Source organism: Cajanus cajan, chromosome 11 (genome assembly GCF_000230855.2).
Source record: "Cajanus cajan strain Asha chromosome 11, NIPB_CcT2T_4, whole genome shotgun sequence".
In the NCBI taxonomy this organism is placed as follows: domain Eukaryota; kingdom Viridiplantae; phylum Streptophyta; class Magnoliopsida; order Fabales; family Fabaceae; genus Cajanus; species Cajanus cajan.
The window spans coordinates 3,930,382-3,949,158 of record NC_138527.1 but is presented as its reverse complement, the minus strand read 5'-3'; the positions used below and the strand labels follow the sequence as shown (position 1 = coordinate 3,949,158).

General features: G+C 31.4%; 2 protein-coding genes across 3 annotated transcripts; both read right to left on the bottom strand.

Annotated features, from left to right (window-relative positions):
* Positions 1–2,966: 2,966 nt before the first annotated feature.
* Positions 2,967–7,889, bottom strand: EMB1273 (embryo defective 1273). 2 transcript variants are annotated; one of them, XM_020361951.3, is made up of 4 exons: positions 7,637–7,888; positions 6,148–6,576; positions 5,362–5,596; positions 2,967–3,210 (listed from the first exon to the last, which is right to left on the bottom strand). In XM_020361951.3, the coding sequence occupies exons 1-3, from the start codon at positions 7,718–7,720 to the stop codon at positions 5,402–5,404; spliced, it is 708 nt and encodes a 235-aa protein (XP_020217540.2). In that variant the 5' UTR covers positions 7,721–7,888; the 3' UTR covers positions 2,967–3,210; positions 5,362–5,401. The 2 variants fall into 2 exon arrangements, with proteins under 2 accessions (XP_020217540.2, XP_082922923.1); XM_083066797.1 differs by lacking the exon at positions 2,967–3,210 and having other exon boundaries at positions 5,223–5,596; positions 7,637–7,889.
* A 1,419-nt stretch (positions 7,890–9,308) lies between these two features.
* On the bottom strand, positions 9,309–14,693 carry LOC109800313 (putative N-acetyl-gamma-glutamyl-phosphate reductase, chloroplastic). The gene is made up of 13 exons (XM_083066840.1): positions 14,452–14,693; positions 14,177–14,308; positions 13,632–13,739; positions 13,283–13,369; positions 13,122–13,172; positions 12,945–13,016; positions 12,548–12,667; positions 11,622–11,682; positions 11,173–11,253; positions 10,584–10,663; positions 10,402–10,491; positions 9,922–10,050; positions 9,309–9,798 (listed from the first exon to the last, which is right to left on the bottom strand). Exons 1-13 carry the CDS (start codon positions 14,512–14,514, stop codon positions 9,691–9,693), a joined length of 1,182 nt encoding a protein of 393 aa, XP_082922966.1. The 5' UTR covers positions 14,515–14,693; the 3' UTR covers positions 9,309–9,690.
* Positions 14,694–18,777: the final 4,084 nt, after the last annotated feature.

The following is an 18,777-nucleotide window of genomic DNA, read 5'->3' as shown; positions in this document are numbered from 1 at the left end:
TTTCTTATACGTGTAAATGTTACAACTGGAACGGCCATTCTCCAAGCAGAACCGGTCGTTCTGCTTGCACGCCTAGTCTGTTAATTTTGAAACTGGAACGTCCAAGCAGAACGACCCGTTTTGATCCATCATCATGTGTGTATTTTTACATCTGAAACGGCCCGTTCTAAAATGAGAACGGGCCGTTCTGCAAGTGCTGCAAGGAGAACGGGGTTCTGAAAGGAGAACGGGCCATTATGGATCCAATTTTACACCATGCTCAGATTTAAAAACGCAAAAAAAATTAAAAAAAATTAACAGCTCATTATTCGATTTTCCGGGAACCGAATTCTGAACGTGAACAGTGAAATGTGCTACTTGGGTAAATAAATTGGTACAAGTGCTTTTTTGGTAAATTTTTTTTTTAAAATTCTATTTTAGTGAAAAATTCTCACTGCGATTAATGTCAATACCCTTTTCATTTTGTTTTCAATGTTATTTGAATTTAAAATTTGAATATTAAATAATTTAACACATAAGAAATTAAATGATATATAATTAATGTTTATTTAGCATAAAATTCACATTATTAACGTCTGTTAAATTTTGGATGGTAAATTGTTTGTGGAACTAAAATTGCCCATTATTTAAATTTATAGACCAAAATTAAGCAATTCAAATTATGAGAACCAAAATTACTCCTACACTAAATTAGGAGGACCAAAAGTGCAATTAATCCTAAAATTTTCCTCTAATTGCTTTATGAGTACATTAATGAAGAGAGATAGAAACCATTCAATCAAACACTATTCATTTTTCTTTCTCCTACACGTCATCGTCTACAAAATTAAATATATTACGATCACTTGAACTTAATAAGTTTACATTGTTTACACAAAAACGTTAAAAAAATTAATAACAAAAATTAAAAGGACTAAAAAAAAATAACTACAGGATCTTTAATTTTAACTATAGAAAAAATTAAAGTAAATAAAATTACACGGATAAAATATTTTAACTTTTTATTGACAAAACACAAGAAATCCTAACCATGAAAAGTATTTTATATACTTTAAATAACATAATATAACATAGTGAAATCTAATAACATTCTCTCTAATATTTTCTTATTAATACTCTCTCTATTAATGGTTGAAAATCACAAATTTTTAATAGGTTCTAACACTAAATAAAAAAAATAAAAAAAAACTCATTAACTAACATGTAAAACTTATAAAAATATTTAATTTTCAATAAATTTTAACTAATAATAAAAAGGGGTTAGAATTACAACCAACACTCTAAAATATAAAACTTAATTTTGCTTTTTATCTGCTTGCAATCCGGGGGATTTATGCATAGTCTTGTCTCTGCCAATTGCGTAGAACATTGAAACACATAACAAAACGTCAAAGCAGAAGCAACCAGCAATGTCAAAATAGATACAGACAAGGTTGGGCAATATTTGATGCATGTCTAAATTAGTTCATTTCATTTTATCAGAACCTGCCAAAAAGTAGCTGACATAATTATTTTGATACCGTAACTATTGATCTCCATGTCAAAAGATATTTAGTATAACTTATTCCAAAAATATATCCATTATATTTACTTTTGCAGCAACTGTTAAAAAATAAATGATTTTTTAATTGTCCTTTTAATAATCATGGACTTAGTTATGTTTTTCCCTTCAACAGTTAGTTATATTATAAAATTAATTAATTGTAAACAAGCAACTAATCAACAAATTCATTATACAATTACTAAAATTAGATATTCGTGACGTGTGTGCCCCCCTCACTGAATTTCTGCATGATTTTATTAGTGTATTTGAGTCATTGCTAAAAAATTAATTTCGGTTAAAATTGATTTTAAAAAGATGCAATATACATTTGGATATTTTTTATTACAAAAAAGTGAATAATAAAACTAAAATAATTTTTTTAATCTAACATGACAGCTTCGCGAAGTTGTTTCAATTCAATCAAACAAGTCTAATTTAATTAGTTGAGTATTATATAAATTGTTATAAACTTCTCTAATAACTAATTTGATTCTCACACATAAACCAAAAAAATTAAACATGTAACAATTTATTTAAAAATGCATTACTTGTTATTTCAACGTGATTATAAAAAATTTAACGTAAAAACAACCATGCACAAAAAAGGAGCAAATATTGTGACAAATTAATCATCTCTTACAGAAGTTTAAAACAAAAGCTTATATTATTTATAATTACATGCTTTTTTATCGAGAAATATTAATAATATATTCTATTGCCCTCTCTAATATTAATTAGAAATTATTGAAAACTACAAAATCATCAATAAATATCATAAGATTATAAATTTTAATAAATATCAGTTGATAACTAAAAAAATTATTCAAAAGTGCATTAAAAAGCATGTTACAAACATTTCCCGTATATTATAAAAGATAAACTAAATTGATGCTTAAGGAATTGTTAGTTGAAAAGAGAAAAACTTAATTGAAGAAAATGGAGAAGAAAAAAAAAGAGAGAAATTTTGTTTAAGTTACGAAGAAGTTTAATGGAAGGTATGAAAAACAACTCTTCATGCTTAATTTAAAAGAGGGGAAGAATTTTAAAATTAATTTACTTGTATACTCTTATAATTTTGAACTTCAAATCATGAATGTTTTAAATCTCTTCTCTCTCATTCGAATCTCCCCACCCAATATTGAAAAAATGAAACTAAAAATAGATAGAGGGTTTGCTCCCCCTATTTCCTTTTCCTAAAAATTAAACTAAGCAACAAAAATACCATGTGTTATTCCATTTGACCAATCCTGGCATTTCTCTTCTACAGTTTTTTTTTTTTTTTTTTTTTTTTGATTTTTTGATTCATGAACATAGTTTAGACTGTCTCAAAATTAGCGGTTAAAAACTAATTTGCACTTGTGGGAGCGTGATTTATGCTGCAAAACTTTATTTTATCTTCAACAGGTTTGAGTAGCAAAGAGAGTAAGATGAAAATCTTTTCCTTATACAAAATGTGGTCACCGTTTACATTTATTTCTCCATACAAAAGTTATCTACCCCACTATCCAACACAACCACATATTTCCAAGACAAACTATAGTTATTAACTAAGAATAGCAGTTACACCTTTCCTCAACAAAGTGAATTCTAAATAAATTCAACAAAAATCTCAATGAATTTCTTAACTATCCACTATGGTCTTCACTCGTAAAAAAAAATCTGGTCTCCTGTATCAGAGGAAACGAAGTCAATGATTTATTCATCAATGACATTTTAATGCAAAAAGAAGAATTGATAAATGGACTGAATTCAGCTTGTACATGATATATTGACAAGAACACCTATATTACTTTGCAGGATTAATACAAGCTAACTTCAGTATATTGGTGTATTACTAGAGCTGCCATTATACAAAATATTTTGACTCATATTTACTAGCCTAATTTATTAAACAATCTATTGACAAAAGCGTGTTCTGGGAAATCAATTCTACACATGAAAGATGTTGCCACCTATGTTGAAGGGTTAAAGCTCCTAAATAAGAATAAAGCATATGAAACGAAACAAATACAAGCTAAAACAACGCAATAAATAAAACCCCAAAAAGCTAACATAGACATTCTTTGGTTACATCAGGGGTGACCATTGACCAATGGCTTGGTAAAAGTTTAGCTTCGCTTCAAATTCGAAGTTTGAGAATACCAAGATTGGTTATCATACAGGGTTTGATTATATAACTGAGCAGATAACAAATACCGAGTGCTCGTGTTCAACAGGCTTAGCTAGACCTTCGTTAATTTATATAAATAAAATAATTATAAATAGCTCAATGAAAGATTTTTGAAGCATTAATTTGATTCTTGAAATATTAGCAGCATGAAATTGATCCTGAAATGATGATTTTCGGTCATTGTGTGAGATATACTGGTAAACAGAAAATTTTGGACTATTTTGATGTCCAAGTATCATTCCAGGACCAAAATGTTTATAAAATTTTAACAGTTTTCATGATATAATTTGGGTTAAAAATATATTTCAGTCCCTGTACATGTCACAAATTCTCAATTTGGCCCCCTATACGTAAAAACTTATTAAATTGGTATGTGTATGTGTGAACATTACTAGTTTGGTGCTTGCCCTCATGCATTGATCATTAACTCTCTTATGCATTCTTGATTTAATCCTTATGCATGTAAAGCATGTTCTTAATTTGGTCCTTGCATATGTTGGGTACTCTTAATTTAGTCTTTATATATAGAGACCAAATTAAGAACGCACTAATGTGTAAGGACCAAATTAAGAATGTGCAAAGAAATTAACAGAAGCAGGGAATAACTAGTAACATTTACACATATAAGAACTAATTTAATAAGAATTTATGTATAAGAATTAAATTGATAATTAGCGACACGTACAGGAACTAAATTATATGTCTAACATATAATTTAATATTTCAAAAACTGTTAAAAAAATTTTAAATTACTCCTATGATCTCTTTAGCTTCATTAAAATTAAAATTAAGTGTTTATAATTTAAAAATCTATACTAGGCACACCATATACGTCCTTACAAAGACAGCAGTTAACTAAAGATTGCATACTTTAAAAGTTCATATTAGGTGTCCTAAAGAAGTCCTTACTAACATACAGTCCTTAAGTTTTGCTAAACTATATTATGGACACATCACACATTTGAAAACTCAACTTCAGGAACCTATTTGACCAATGCAAAATGAATAGTACCTATAGTATGCTTTATCTATTCTTTCAAATACATCCTAATAGTTTAGCAAAGGTTAATGACTATTAACTACCGGTGAGTAAAGACTTATTCAAAAATATTGGGCAGTACAGGAACCCAATTATAAAATTATAAATTCAAAAGACCTATTTAAAAACTTCAATGAAACTATATGGAGTTGGGATCTATTTGAATAAACTTATCAAGAAGCACTTCTAAGAGATTAAAAAAAAAGGAAGGAAAACGAGATAAGTTTCTCCATAAACTAAAATTAGTTTGTACATAAGCTAATTTGTAGATGTTCTCTCATATTAGCTTCTCTAGAAACTTGTTTTTACATAAACTAATTTTAACTTATGGGGAAACTTATTTCATTTTTCCTTCTCATTTTTCTTTCTCTTGGAAATGCCTCCAGAGAAATTTACACAAACAAATCCTTACAAAATAATATAACCAAACAAAAAAAATCTTAAAATAATCATCAGTATGTGGCTTGAGCTTCATAAAACAATATATAATAGCATTTACTCAAAACAAGGGAACAAATTACAGCCCATGCAGATTCCCAAGAATCACAAATTTCACAAATGTATTGGATTTAGGATGATAAGTAGTAGAATTAGTTAATAAATACTTACATCTGAAACTGACTTTGCAGGCTAGCATCATAACGGTTAACTAACTAGAATCCGACATCTTTAGTGATTTAGGCCTTCTATACCACAATATTGTGAACCATATAGTCCTCAACAGAACCCCATTCGCAAAATGAGGAATAAATATACGTCCCCAGTAAGGGTAATATGGCCCTGGCAATTTGATCAATGTGAAGAAAATTGCAATGACAATTAAATGCCATGGAACTTCAGCATCCTGAAAAAGAGACCAGTCATAAGCTACAGTAGAAGGGTGAAATCAAGCAAGACATAAGCTACAGTATAGTAATGGAGAGGGGACCACCAGATTAAGTCTCTCATATATTTTCCATTATAAGTTTATAACCAATAAAAATAATCTCAATATATTTATAATACCAGCATGAGTCTCTAATAGACATGCCCCTGTAGAAAAAGGCAAGCATTCAGTTTTGATATATATCATCAAATTATTCTTGATACAAGCCGGATGCCTAAATTAGAATTTGGAGAGAAATAAACATCTAAGAAAGTCATCGTATTTTTAATTCACTGTCAAATTTCTGCACACGAAATTCATCAGGTGGTTTGAGATTAACAAGTTAAAAAGAAAAATGCCCCATTGTTAGCAACTCAAGAAATGGAGGTAGTGTGGCTATTCAAATCTTTTAGTAAATGAGTGAAAGAAAGAAATCATATAATGAACCTACAGCAGAGCTAAGGCATCACAACTGTTTCATTCTAAATGTGGGAAAGTAATTATTGAGAAAACAAAATTTATGATCATACCTTTAGACGTGGAGATAACTCAAGAGCAGTCTCTTTAAGGATCCCAGCAATAGCAACTCCAAAGAGAACTGGAAGCGGAACAAGAACTAGCTTCCTTTCATGCGCACAGTAGGACAACTCACTGAGGGAGGTAACTGCGAATACGGGCACAGCCAGGTATCTGATGACAAACAAAATAAGATCAAGAATAAGTTGTATGAAGTTGTCCAAAGCTTTGCTCCAGGGGAAATTCTTCACTGGCTCAGGAGAACTATCCCAAAGCTTTCGTGCTTTGTCTATTAACTGGTCCAGCTTCATTTTCCCATGATCATCTGATTGCTGTGCAGACATATTCATAGAACAGGAGATTTTGGTCCCTGTCTTCTGAGATGCACAATATGGTTTAACACTTGAGCAGCAACTGTGCTTCTCAAGAAAACACGATGTTCCCTGTGCAACAGCAAAAAGAGGAAATTTTAACTTATGAAGCCACTAGCCAGACCTTAGAAAACCCTTTTTTAACCAAATGTAGAAGTAGTCAAGATTCAAAAGAGTTTAATAGGTATGCATTGCCAATGTAAAAAATTTTACACTGTCAACCAATAAAAATATTATTCTACAAATGACTTTTAGGGTAGTTGTTATAAAAGTCAATAAAATTATCATACATTGTCATTTTTTATTGGATGATAGTATGAAAGACCTTTACACTCTTAGTGCATCTATTATTTAAGACATGTTTGGATAAACTTCAAGAACATTTATGCGAGAAAAAATTAGGAGGAAAAAATGAAATAAATTTCTTCATAAGTTAAAACTAACATATGCATAAGTAAAAATAAGTTTTGGAAAACCTATAAGAGAAAGCTTCTAGAAATTAGCTTATGCATAAGGTAATTTTAGCTTACGGAAAACTTGTTTCATATTTTTTTCTATATTATTTCTGAACAAATCCTTAGAGTCTGTCTGAAAGAGCTTATTTACAGCTTGCTTGAACTTATGGTATAAGCACTTGTGCAAACTTTTGGGAAAACTTAAGAAAATAGCTTATGACATTTTCATAAGTTGTTTTCAGCTTATTTCAATAAGCTTTCTAGGATAACATTCGCAAACAACTTACAACCTATATTGGAACAGTTTAATCCAATTTCCTCTTTAATAGTAGAAACAACTTACACATAAGTGCTTATATGATAAAAATCTTATCAATAAGACCTTAATTAAGCTATTTACCCAAACAGACCATTATTCAATTTAAAAACTCCAAAACAAATGATAACCGGCAATTTTCAGATTGAGTAATGCATTATACACAAGTTGTACGATCAAAAAATTTCTAACCCTAAAACAAATAATTATAAGTTGTGTACATTAGGGACAGTGTCTTTTTCTTTTGCTATTTTTTAGTATCCTTCACTATCATTTTTCTTTCAGACTACAACAGAATATGAAGAATTGCCTTACTATGTGGAAGCAAGTATATTGTAAGAGAAAATGTTGAAAAGGGTACCTTGAATCCCAGAAATGGAGGTAAGGGCTGGAAACGAGAAGAAGCAGTGGCAGATAGAAGGTGAGAGGAGCAAGGGAGAGACATGTTGGTGAAATTGAAAGATGAAAACTTGAAACCAAATTCGAATACCCTTTTGAATGGGGATTGCAATTCAACAAGTGGGTTTTGCAGAGGTGCCAACTACGATAGCAGAGCGGAGCAACCATACAGGGTATTATTAGGTCTGTTTTTGGTGAAAACTAGAGACTAGATAATAATATTTATGCTTTGTGTTGGGAATATTTAATAAGAACACTTTTTAAGAAATGTGTGAAATCGATTAATATGTGAAAAATATGTTGAAATTTTATTAATTTCTAGTTTATTAAATTAAATTCTTTATTTTATACAATAATTGTAATGTAGTATGTGTATTTTGTTTTAACGTGTAGATTGTCAATGCCGAGTTTATGAAAAAAAATAAAATAAAATATATCGAGCATAATTGTATTAAGAAAATTTATTCTACACTTTATTATGAACTATATCTTTAGTATTACCTAATAAAAAAAACTATATTTTTAGTGTAATCTACATATTTATTTGAGATAACAAGAATTCTCAGTTTTTTTTGTAACGAGTAATGATAACTTTAACAAAATTTATATAGGGTAGTTATTAATCACAAGTAACCTTTTTTTATAACCATAAAATTGATACAAAATATATACTACTAAAAAGTATATGTAAGTTCTTAAATTCCGACCTTATAATTATTTTTGTAATTTTTCTATCGATAAAAAATAGTAAAAATCCAAATGTATATATGGTATTCATGCAATTCATTCATATTTCTTTGACTTTCAAAACATACACCGTATTGTACTCGATTTTCTTTTGAAAATAAAACGGTCGTATTTAGTTGGAGTCTTTCGATGTCTAAATTATTTGAGAAGAGTTTTTGCATCAATCGTTCTCCAAGTATTTTTTCTTCTATAATCTAGTCTCTTAGATTGATGATAAGGAGTCCTCTTTTATTATACACCCCTTATGTGAGATTAATATTTTTAAGTAGCATGTTTCACATTTTTTCTTTGAGTTGCTAGTAATAATTTAAAAAATCTATAATTTAAAGTATTAAAAGTAAAATCGTGGATAGATGAGTTCTTAAATAATGTGGATAGATAAATTCTTAATTAATATTATTAGTTGCTCTGTTCTTCGCGTATAAATTTTTATACTTATTTTGAGTTCGATTATAATTTAAATATGTTTTTAGTGCTATAGTTATTTCAATTTTATTTTTGATTCTTATATCCTAAAAGTTTAATTTTAGTTCAGTTTTAAAATTTTTATTTTGGTCTCTACTAGCAACAATATGTCAAGGCATATATGCCATTAAAAAGTAGTTTGATAGAATTCAACAAAAAAATTTATGAAAAAAATAATTTCTTTATTGAATTGAGAAAACAGAATTATTTGAGAGACCTAAACTCTCCACCCCAAAATTGAAGCCTTCCTCACTATTTTTTAACAACCTATTTATTTGCAACCATTTGGACCAAAGTCTAGCTGATTGGAGGGATCAAAACCTTTAACATAATAAGAGTTACAAAACCATTATGGATCACTAAGGCCTATTAAAACATTACGAGCAATTCATTAAAATTAATGATATTAAAAACAATTCTACTAAAATACAATGCAAAGGAAGACTAGATTAAATTAAAAAATTAAACCTAAACACATAGGTACTGTAGTAATCAATTCCTTGTCTTGCACATGTTCATTTCATAGTCCACTAAAATATTGGCATTACAGAAAGACCAAAACCCATCGTTGAAAAACTACAAGCAACCACCTTCAATGACTTATTCCAATATTCCATAGCAAAACAAAGGGAAAAACTGAGGGTCAAATTGCTTTAGTAATCCTGCCATAACTAATTCCCTTCTAAATTCTCTAAGAATTTCAAATAGCAAACTAGAGAAGGAAAATACATAATTTTCCTCCACTGCATCAAGCATTTTGATGAAACTGTGACTAGTTTGAGATCTACTTGGACAAGATAAACTCTAAGGAAACAAAGGCAGGTAATGAAGTCCCAAATTTTCTGGAAATCCCGTCATCAAATTAAGGTTTTGTAAAGCTTGACCTGAAGCTCCCTTCACTAAATTATCAATCTGCAACAACACATTAACATACTTGAGAGTCGTTGCAACAATAAAATCATAATATAATTAAATGCACATAATTTCACCTAAAAAGCTATGGATATATAGGAGAAAAAGAAAACTTAAACATACAACAGATATGATGATTGCCCTTCCAGGAATTCGGTCAGGAAAAACATTGATTAAACAATAATTAGTTCCTTTAACACTGTGAGTTCGAGGAATGACTCCATTTTCCAACACAGCAACAAATTCTTCATCCTGAAATCACGGGAAAGAAGAAAAGAGAAATTAAGGAAGAAACCAAGAAATTCAAACAAAGCAAAAAGTAGACTAACAAAGCAATAAAAAAATCGTGCATCGTGATAAAGTGTATGCACATTCCACAGGCCCATGAAACAAGGCAGGATAAAGCCTTAAAGGTGAAAGAGACCAAGATCTTAAATACTATGATGTCGAAGAGTTCAATGATGAAATATTTTCTTTAACAATGAGGAATAACCATTAAGTACCAATTTCAAACCTGCATTTGTATGTTGTCGGCATATATGCAATTCATACATTACATTTTCGTAAACTAGATGAAACGAGTAGTGACATTAAAAGATAAACCTCATATGAGAGCTTCAGCTGCTGGTACAGGTCCTCAATTCTCACTCCTGGAGCCATTTCCACATAAATAGTTGATTGCATTCCACGGGTCTAATAAATGGCAAAAAGAAGCACTTGATACTTTACTTCACTAGCAAGAAAGAGAAGAATACAGATCATACAATCCTAGGAGCCACTCTTACCATTGGAATCAGGTGTGGGGTAAAACTAATGGTTACTTTTGAACCTGCAGCATCAGCAAGTCCCTGTTCAATTTCTGGAACTGCATACAACAAAATAGGATAATTAGATCTATTCAAATCCAGATGTCATTGTTGTTTATTTGGGAAAGAGGTCATCAATGTATGTCAATGAAGAAAAGCACAATACAATCACAGTACAAGGTCAAGTTATGGTTAAATTCTCATTGCGGAGACCCAGCAGGCACAATTAGCCAATCCCCACACCTCCTTTTTCCTAATGGAGGAGAACCAGGCAAATTAGCAGAAACCACTCTTGGCCCTTCTTGACACTGGTGTCCTAACTGGAGAGGGGTCCTTATGGCTATACCAATAAAAACAGAATAGTGTAGCATGTATTATTGGTTGCTTTTAGTAGTTATTACTTATTGTATTATTGAGCACCTTTTACAATAAAGCTAATCCCTCGATGCTTCATCATCACACACAAAAGTATAACTTGAAGATATAGTATGGTCAGTGCATTAGTTAGGCTGAAGTTTGTCAGACTCAAAATACCTAAATCCAATTATAAGAAGAAAATTAGACTTACCATGGCGATGTCGGGTAACGCCATAAGAATTGAGACCTTCAGTTACTTCAGTGAACAATAAAATTTCCTTGGCACTGCGCCCTACAACAAGAACCAAGCAATAGAACCACATGAAAATGAGAAACTTGGGCTGAGAATGTTTTGTGGAATACTTGTACTCCATCAGTTCCATATTGATTGATGTTTAAGTATTTTGCACGCAGATTATGAAAAATAATTACTCCAAGATAATATAAGATTTTATTAGAAATTAACTTTACTAAAATATCCTTATTCTCTTTCCTAATTTCTATAAATGCATTACTAAGTATTCAAAGACAATAGTATTTAACTATTTATTAAGGGGCAACATTGAAATAGTTGTTTCAATAATTTCACTGAAAACATCAAACAATATGGAACACAGGGAGTAATAAAATACAAAAGAGATGATGCATCAAGATTCTAACCTGCTCCACTCACACCAGATTTAGCATCAATGATAATATTTTTAGTCTTAATAAGACTAGCCTGCAAAACAAAGAACACTCAGAAGAAACTTAAAATCAAAGGGGATATGAAACACTACATAAAATCAATAAATACAGAAAAATCAGTTTTTAAAATAGGAAGCATAAAGTTGAGCCTAAGTCCTTGGACAAAGCTTCCATCCCTGGAAACAACTTTGATCTGGCATCTTGAGTGCTTCAGTCAAAGTAAACAGGTACACATCCAAAAGCAGAACTCATATATTACCCTGAATACCAGATATTTCCCACCAATCCACTAGATAGATCTAAAGGCATAGCAGCAATATCTCAGAATTGCCATCTCATGCCTTTCAATGCAAACTATATGGATGACAACAACATATCTTCAATTCGCACTTCTCCCTTTGTGCTATGAATGCTCAGTTGTTCATGTTATAGAATAAATGCAGATATGCAAACTTTTTTCTATTGATAAAAAACAAAAATTATTTAGAGAAAGTGATAGAAGTACAAAAGGTTGGAGGATAAGCAATCCAATCATCAACAATTAAAAACAAGAGGAGAATAAACAAGATAAAGAAAAGGCCAATCTAAAAACTAGTCATTGAAGGAGAGCTATCAGTTTCTTCACATCCAATACACTGATTTCCCCGTACAGAGCAAGAACTGAATACCAGATAAATCTGTTTAAAAGTGAAGGGTACATCAAGCTTAACACCCTGAACCATAAATGTGAAGCCAAGGAAAAGCGAAGACTAACAGATACAAGTTATAGTCACACAGAACAGACTCATTATAACACGATTTAAAACAAATTTTAGCACGTTAATCCAACAACATTTTTTTAAGAGGGAAATTCACTTATTCTACATATGCATTATGTAATGCAAAGGAAACATGCTGACCTTTATCAATGGGACAAGAGGAAGTTGAATAGATGTTGGATAACAACCAGGGTTAGCAACTAGACGTGCATTCTTTACTTCTTCCCTTAAAACCTCTGTCAATCCATATATAGCCTCTTTCTGGATACAGATAACAAACTCAGCATTAAAAATAAAATTATACAAGAAAGGTGGTTTCAACTTGAGATTCAAAATTCTCATAGATGAACAGAAATAAAAGTTGGCAAGTCAAATTCATAACTAGTGATAGCATTGTACTTCATCAAATATATACCTTTCGAAATTCTAACGAGGTTCAACAGTTTGCTAAGCAAGATTAGATGAAATGAAAGACAGAAGACAGAGCAACCTAGATAAATGAGAATGTTTTGTAATTGAACACGACAAGAAGTCCCACCTGCAAGTCTGGTGCTCTGTGTGGCTGACCATACCACTCTTCATACTCAGAAATATCTTTTAGACGAAAATCCTACAAAATCCCTCATTTAGAATTCTGATATGAAGCAAAACTTTGTTTATATTGTATAATGATTTGTTTTTGGAAAAAACAAACAACAGTTATTTTAAAACATACTGCAGAAAGATCCACAATCTTCAAGTGCTTTGGTAGGCCTTTAATTATTTCCTGGAAACAAGAAGAGAATCTAAGGATTAATTTTAAGCATTGATAAATTTATCCTGTGCTTTCTTGGTCAATTCAGGGAATTACAAAACTCAGAAGCAATAATGAAGAACCTGAGTAGTTCCATGTGGCAAACAACAGAAAACAGCATCCACATCAGAAAAGTTTGCATCCTTTATTGCAATCAAATCTGGCAAGTCCTGCAAACATGGGTTAAGTTCAAATTCTGTAATTTACAAAACAACACATCAACATGCATATGTCATAATCATGCCATGAGGATTGCTCAAGAAAATGAAGAATGAGACTAGAACCAACCTCCATGATCATCATAGAAAAGGCATGCAAAATTCACTTAGAAGCAACAAAACATATAACATACAATACCCACGATAATAATAGCTAGAAATGAAGAAAAATATCTTCTTAAATACACATGATCATATCTAAAACCAACCGTACCCGAGTGCTCAAATGCGGGAATACAGACGAGATTGGCTGCCCAGCTTTCCTATCAGCAGTCATTAATGCAATTCCAAATTGTGGATGATTTGCCAAAAGCCGGATAACCTAAACAAAAAAGCATCACATTCTCACAACATAGTAACACCAGCTCTACACTGACAATGATATCAAGATGCTTGGTTGAGTACATGGAAAGTGATAATGCAAACAATTTGAAATGAAAGCCACTTAGCAGTTTACACTTGAGTAGTTGAGTTCTATATACCAAAATTACAAGTGAAGAACAAATTAAATATAACCAAGGTTTTAAATTGGGAAATTGCGATCAATGCAACAAAAATTGCAGTTTCAGAGACCCTAAAAACCCTGACATTGTGGCTGAAATTGTTTTTTAGAACCTTGATTATATTAACTCATTCTCATTATAAGACAACTTGGATTAAAATCACTTATACTTGGGCCCCTTATTAATTTTCCATGTTCCAACCTTTCCACACACTAAACCAAACACACTTAAAACCAGTGTGTGCCATATAGCTTACCTCAGAACCAGTGTAGCCACTAGCTCCAAGAACACCAACACGAACTGCATTTTGTGAAGATGGGTTCCCACTCTTGCTCAAACACTTCACAAGTAGCTTCCAATCTTGTTGCTTTCTCACCTTTCCAAACTCCTGAAAACCACCAACCAACAACATAAAATTGGCGAATCAAACACATTTATCCACCAAAAAAGAATAAGAAAAAGTGGAAGAATTAAAACAAAACATAAATTATTATGATTATTCCGCAAACTACAAAACAAATAAGAGGGTACCTTGGGGTTGTTCCAACAGTTGGCACTGTGGAAAGAAACGGAACTGAAAGAGATGGCACTCATTTTGTGTAGCTAAAAGGGTTGGGATCAGAGAATTTGGTGTCAACAAATTGTGAAAATGGGAAGCATTGCATAAAGAGTAAGGAAGCTTTATTTTATTTTATTTTATTTTAATATATTTATTAAGAAATTAAAATCGCAACTTAGGAGACAGTAGCCCACAGTGTGTCTGATGACGGCGACTAGAAAACCAGACCCAAACACCAAACTAATTTTACAATTGATTTTCACCAAAAACAAAATGCACTTTGCTGAAACCAACTGTCCTAAACTCTTTTGTAAATTTAATTGTTTGTGAATTTTTTTATTTCTTTGATTTGCACTCGTTATAATTTAGGCAAAATACTTAATTTGGTCCCTTATAATAATTAATAGTTTCAATTTTGTCCCTCTATAATTTTTTGTTTCAATTTGGTCCCCAATAATTTAAAAAATGTTAATGTCGGACTTTCCATCCAAATTTCACAAACGGTGTTAAATGTGATGACGTGGATGCCACGTAGATGCATAGGTGGCATGCATCCTCTCTCCCTTCTTTAATGACCTGGAACGGCCCGTTTTGAAACCAGAATGGCTCATTCCACTTGCATTCTTTGTGTGTTAATTTTGCATCTAGAACGACCCATTTCAGATGCAAAATTAACACACAAAAAATGCAAGCAGAACCGGCCTTTCTGGTTTCAGAACGGGCTGTTCCAAATCCAAGAATTGTTCTTAAATTTCTTAGTTTTCTCCATATTCAAATTTTGACCGGGGCAAATTCTGAACCAAGATTGATTTTCTTTAAACTTTTTAATATAGAGTATCGTCTCAATTTGGAGGAATTTAATGGTATCTTTGGATTTCAAATCATAGGGGAAAAAAGATCCAAGATCATTTAATTCATACATGTTTTGGGGGTTGTAACATGTCATACACAATGGGAGGCTGGTAAATGCAATTCATCTAGATTTCGTTATGTTGCCATTGGAATTATGCATAGGTTTATTGCATCTATTGTTATAAGTCGTGGCGGCTCAAACAGTAAACTACGCCTAATTGATTTATTATTTATATGGGCAATGAAAAAATAGGGATGAGAAGATCAACTCTGGTGCATATTTTAATATTTGAATTTATGTTATGTTATGAATTTTTGTTTTCAATCTTTGAACCACATTGCTGCATTTTGTTGAATATTTTGCTGAAATGTAACACTTAAATTAAAATATTAATCCTGGTTGGCGTTCTGGAACGGCTCGTTCTGAAATCAGAACAGTCCATTTTGAAAGTAGCACGGCCCGTTCTGGAACCAAAAAGGGTCGTTTTGATTCACTCGTTGTATGTTACATTTGCATCTGGATTCTTGGAACGGGCCGTTCCAAATGCAAAATTAACACACAAAGAATGCAAGCGGAACGGGCCGTTCTGGTTTCAAAACGGGCCGTTCCAGGTCATTAAAGAAGGGGGAGAGGAGGCATGTCACCTATGCACCCACGTGGCATCCACGCCATCACATTTAACACCGTTTGTGAAATTTGGACGGAAAGTCCGACATTGACATTTTTTAAATTATTGGGGACCAAATTGAAACAAAAAATTATAGAGGGACAAAATTGAAACTATTAATTATTATAAGGGACCTGTTCCTACCGTAAGTCCGCCAATGTTCCTATCGTAAGTCCGCTGACATCATTAGGGTCACCGCATCCGAGGTATTGTCTGTTTTAGCACTCGTTGGGCCGTCACGGTTTTGTCCTTTAAAAGGCGCCTCGGTGGGTTAAGGAGGGAAGATATTTATAAACTACCCTTAGCATCAGAGTCTCTTTTGCAGGTACTAACCCCACTTCGGAACAGCCGACGTACCCAGTAAGGAAGGCTCACCAATCTTGCCTAGCAGATCGTCCTTCTCGACAGATCTCCGGTAAGAACAGGACCAAATTAAGTGTTTTGCCTATAATTTACTAATAGGTAGACTTGTAAGATGCACGGATAATATTAGTAATGTTTAATATTTTATTTTTAGTATATTAATAAATAAATAAAAAATTATTTAAAATAATTAAAAAATAAAACATAAACACATATTATGGATACTATTAAATTGAATCATTTACTAAAATATGTAAAACTATGGTTAATAGTATGAATGTAATTATTTTCAAAAGGTAAATAATAATAAAAATAAATTTGAATAATAGAGGCATATTTTACTTTTAATCAAATCAAAGCATGTTTAGAACACCATAAAATCACATCAACAATTAAAAATCTCGTTAAATAAGTTTAATTAATAGAAAAGTTACTTCTTATAACTTATGTTGGATGTAAAGAGAAAATGGTTTTCAAAAAAAAAAAAAAAAGAGAGAAAATGGTAATCCATGTTATGAGTTAGGTTAAGAATAGACACTCAATAGTATATAAACACTTAGAAGAGTGTATGACTATTTCATTTATTAAACCAATGGCAATAACAACACAACTTTGCAAATGAAAATTTTCGCGAGTTTAAGCTTCCTTCTTTTCCCCCACTCGTGTTTCCTATTTTGCTTTTCAGTTTAATCCCAACGTTCATTCTTAATTGCCTTCGATTATTGTCATGAATGAACATTCAAATTTAAATTCTTCTATTGTCAAACTCTTGGAACACAATATATATAGAGTTAATCACCTATACACTGTTAGTATAAAGTTTTTTTACACTGACAACCAATCATATCTTTTAATAGTAATATATCAGTTGCTTAATTATTTAATGAAATAATAATAAAATAAGTAACTTTAAAAGATATGATTGGTTGCTAGTGTAAAAAACATTACACTGCCAATGTAGGGATGATTAACTCATATATATATTCTATGATTATGATTCCCTTTCTCACTTTAGGAGAGGTTGGAGGCAACTAGCAAATTTATTCCTCCGGTTGCAATTTAAATTTTCGCTTATAAATATATATCATTTTATTACTATAATTTTTGGTTAATGAGATATAATAGAGATGATTCAATTAATAGAAATTAAATGATTCCAAAATTTGATGTATTAAACTTTTTATTTATTTATTGAAATTAGAATAACGGCATCATAGTTCAAACTATTATTCAAATTTCACCACTAGACTAATCATAATAGTTCTTAATGTATTAAACATTATACTAATTAATATTAGTTTTTTTTATAATATATATATATATATATATATATATATATATAATCCTCTAAATATTAAAATATAATGAATACAACTTAGAATAATACACTATTTGATTGAACTTTACTCTCATGTTTTGGTTTAAATTTAAAAATATCATTATTTAAATTGTATTTTAAAATCAAAGTAAATAAAACCTAACGATAAATATACTAAATTAGGAGTTTTAATTTTAGTTGTCAAATCAATTATTTGCAAAAAAAAAATTAATTATATATTCAATTCAATTTAAAAGGATGTGTATGGGTATATTAGGGGAGATGACTTATGTAGATCACAACTCTCTGAAGTGTGGATTCTGCAACCATGTCGGGTGTGGGGCTACTAGAGAGGTCCTAAACCTAATTAGTGTTGGGCATGCGGTGTTGCGCCTGACACCATTTGATGTTGATTTTTGGGAGAGGGGGACGTTGGCATGGCCTAGACCACCCTAAGCATGAGGGGTAATTGACTCCTTGACACGGGGGATAGCCATGTCGGGCAAGATTGAGATAGAAAGGTCTTAGACGTCGTCATGTCGGGCATGGGTATCCCATGTTATGCATGAGTTTGGCAGAGTGGTCCGTGACCTCTACTCTGGCGCCATGGCATCACTTTTCCAAATAATGTTATTTTATGAACTAGTTGATAATTGAAGAATTAAGAGGAAAGATTAAAACCAATAACTAAGAGAATATTAGTAATAAGTAGTAATGTGTAAGGAATTAGTTAAAATGATGTATTTTGATGTGTAAATATTGATGATGTCGTATGTAGAGTTACCTTGAGATGAGATGTACATATGAGTATTATGATGAGTTATGGTGGATAAGCCTAGTGTTGAAGACTAACAAATGAGGAAGTGAATTATTGCATATTATATTGTTATGATATGATTGTTAAGTCCATGTATTCATATTTTGTTTGTAGAATAGTGTGAGTCTATGTAGGTGGGATATCATAAGTCATCTACTTATGTCCCAGGGGTGTTATGGTAGGGAAACTCTAACAGGAATGAAAGGCAATCATGGCCAACTATAACACTTCGACAAGACACTAATAGACATTCCCTGGTTGTGGGTGGTTCAAGGGATCA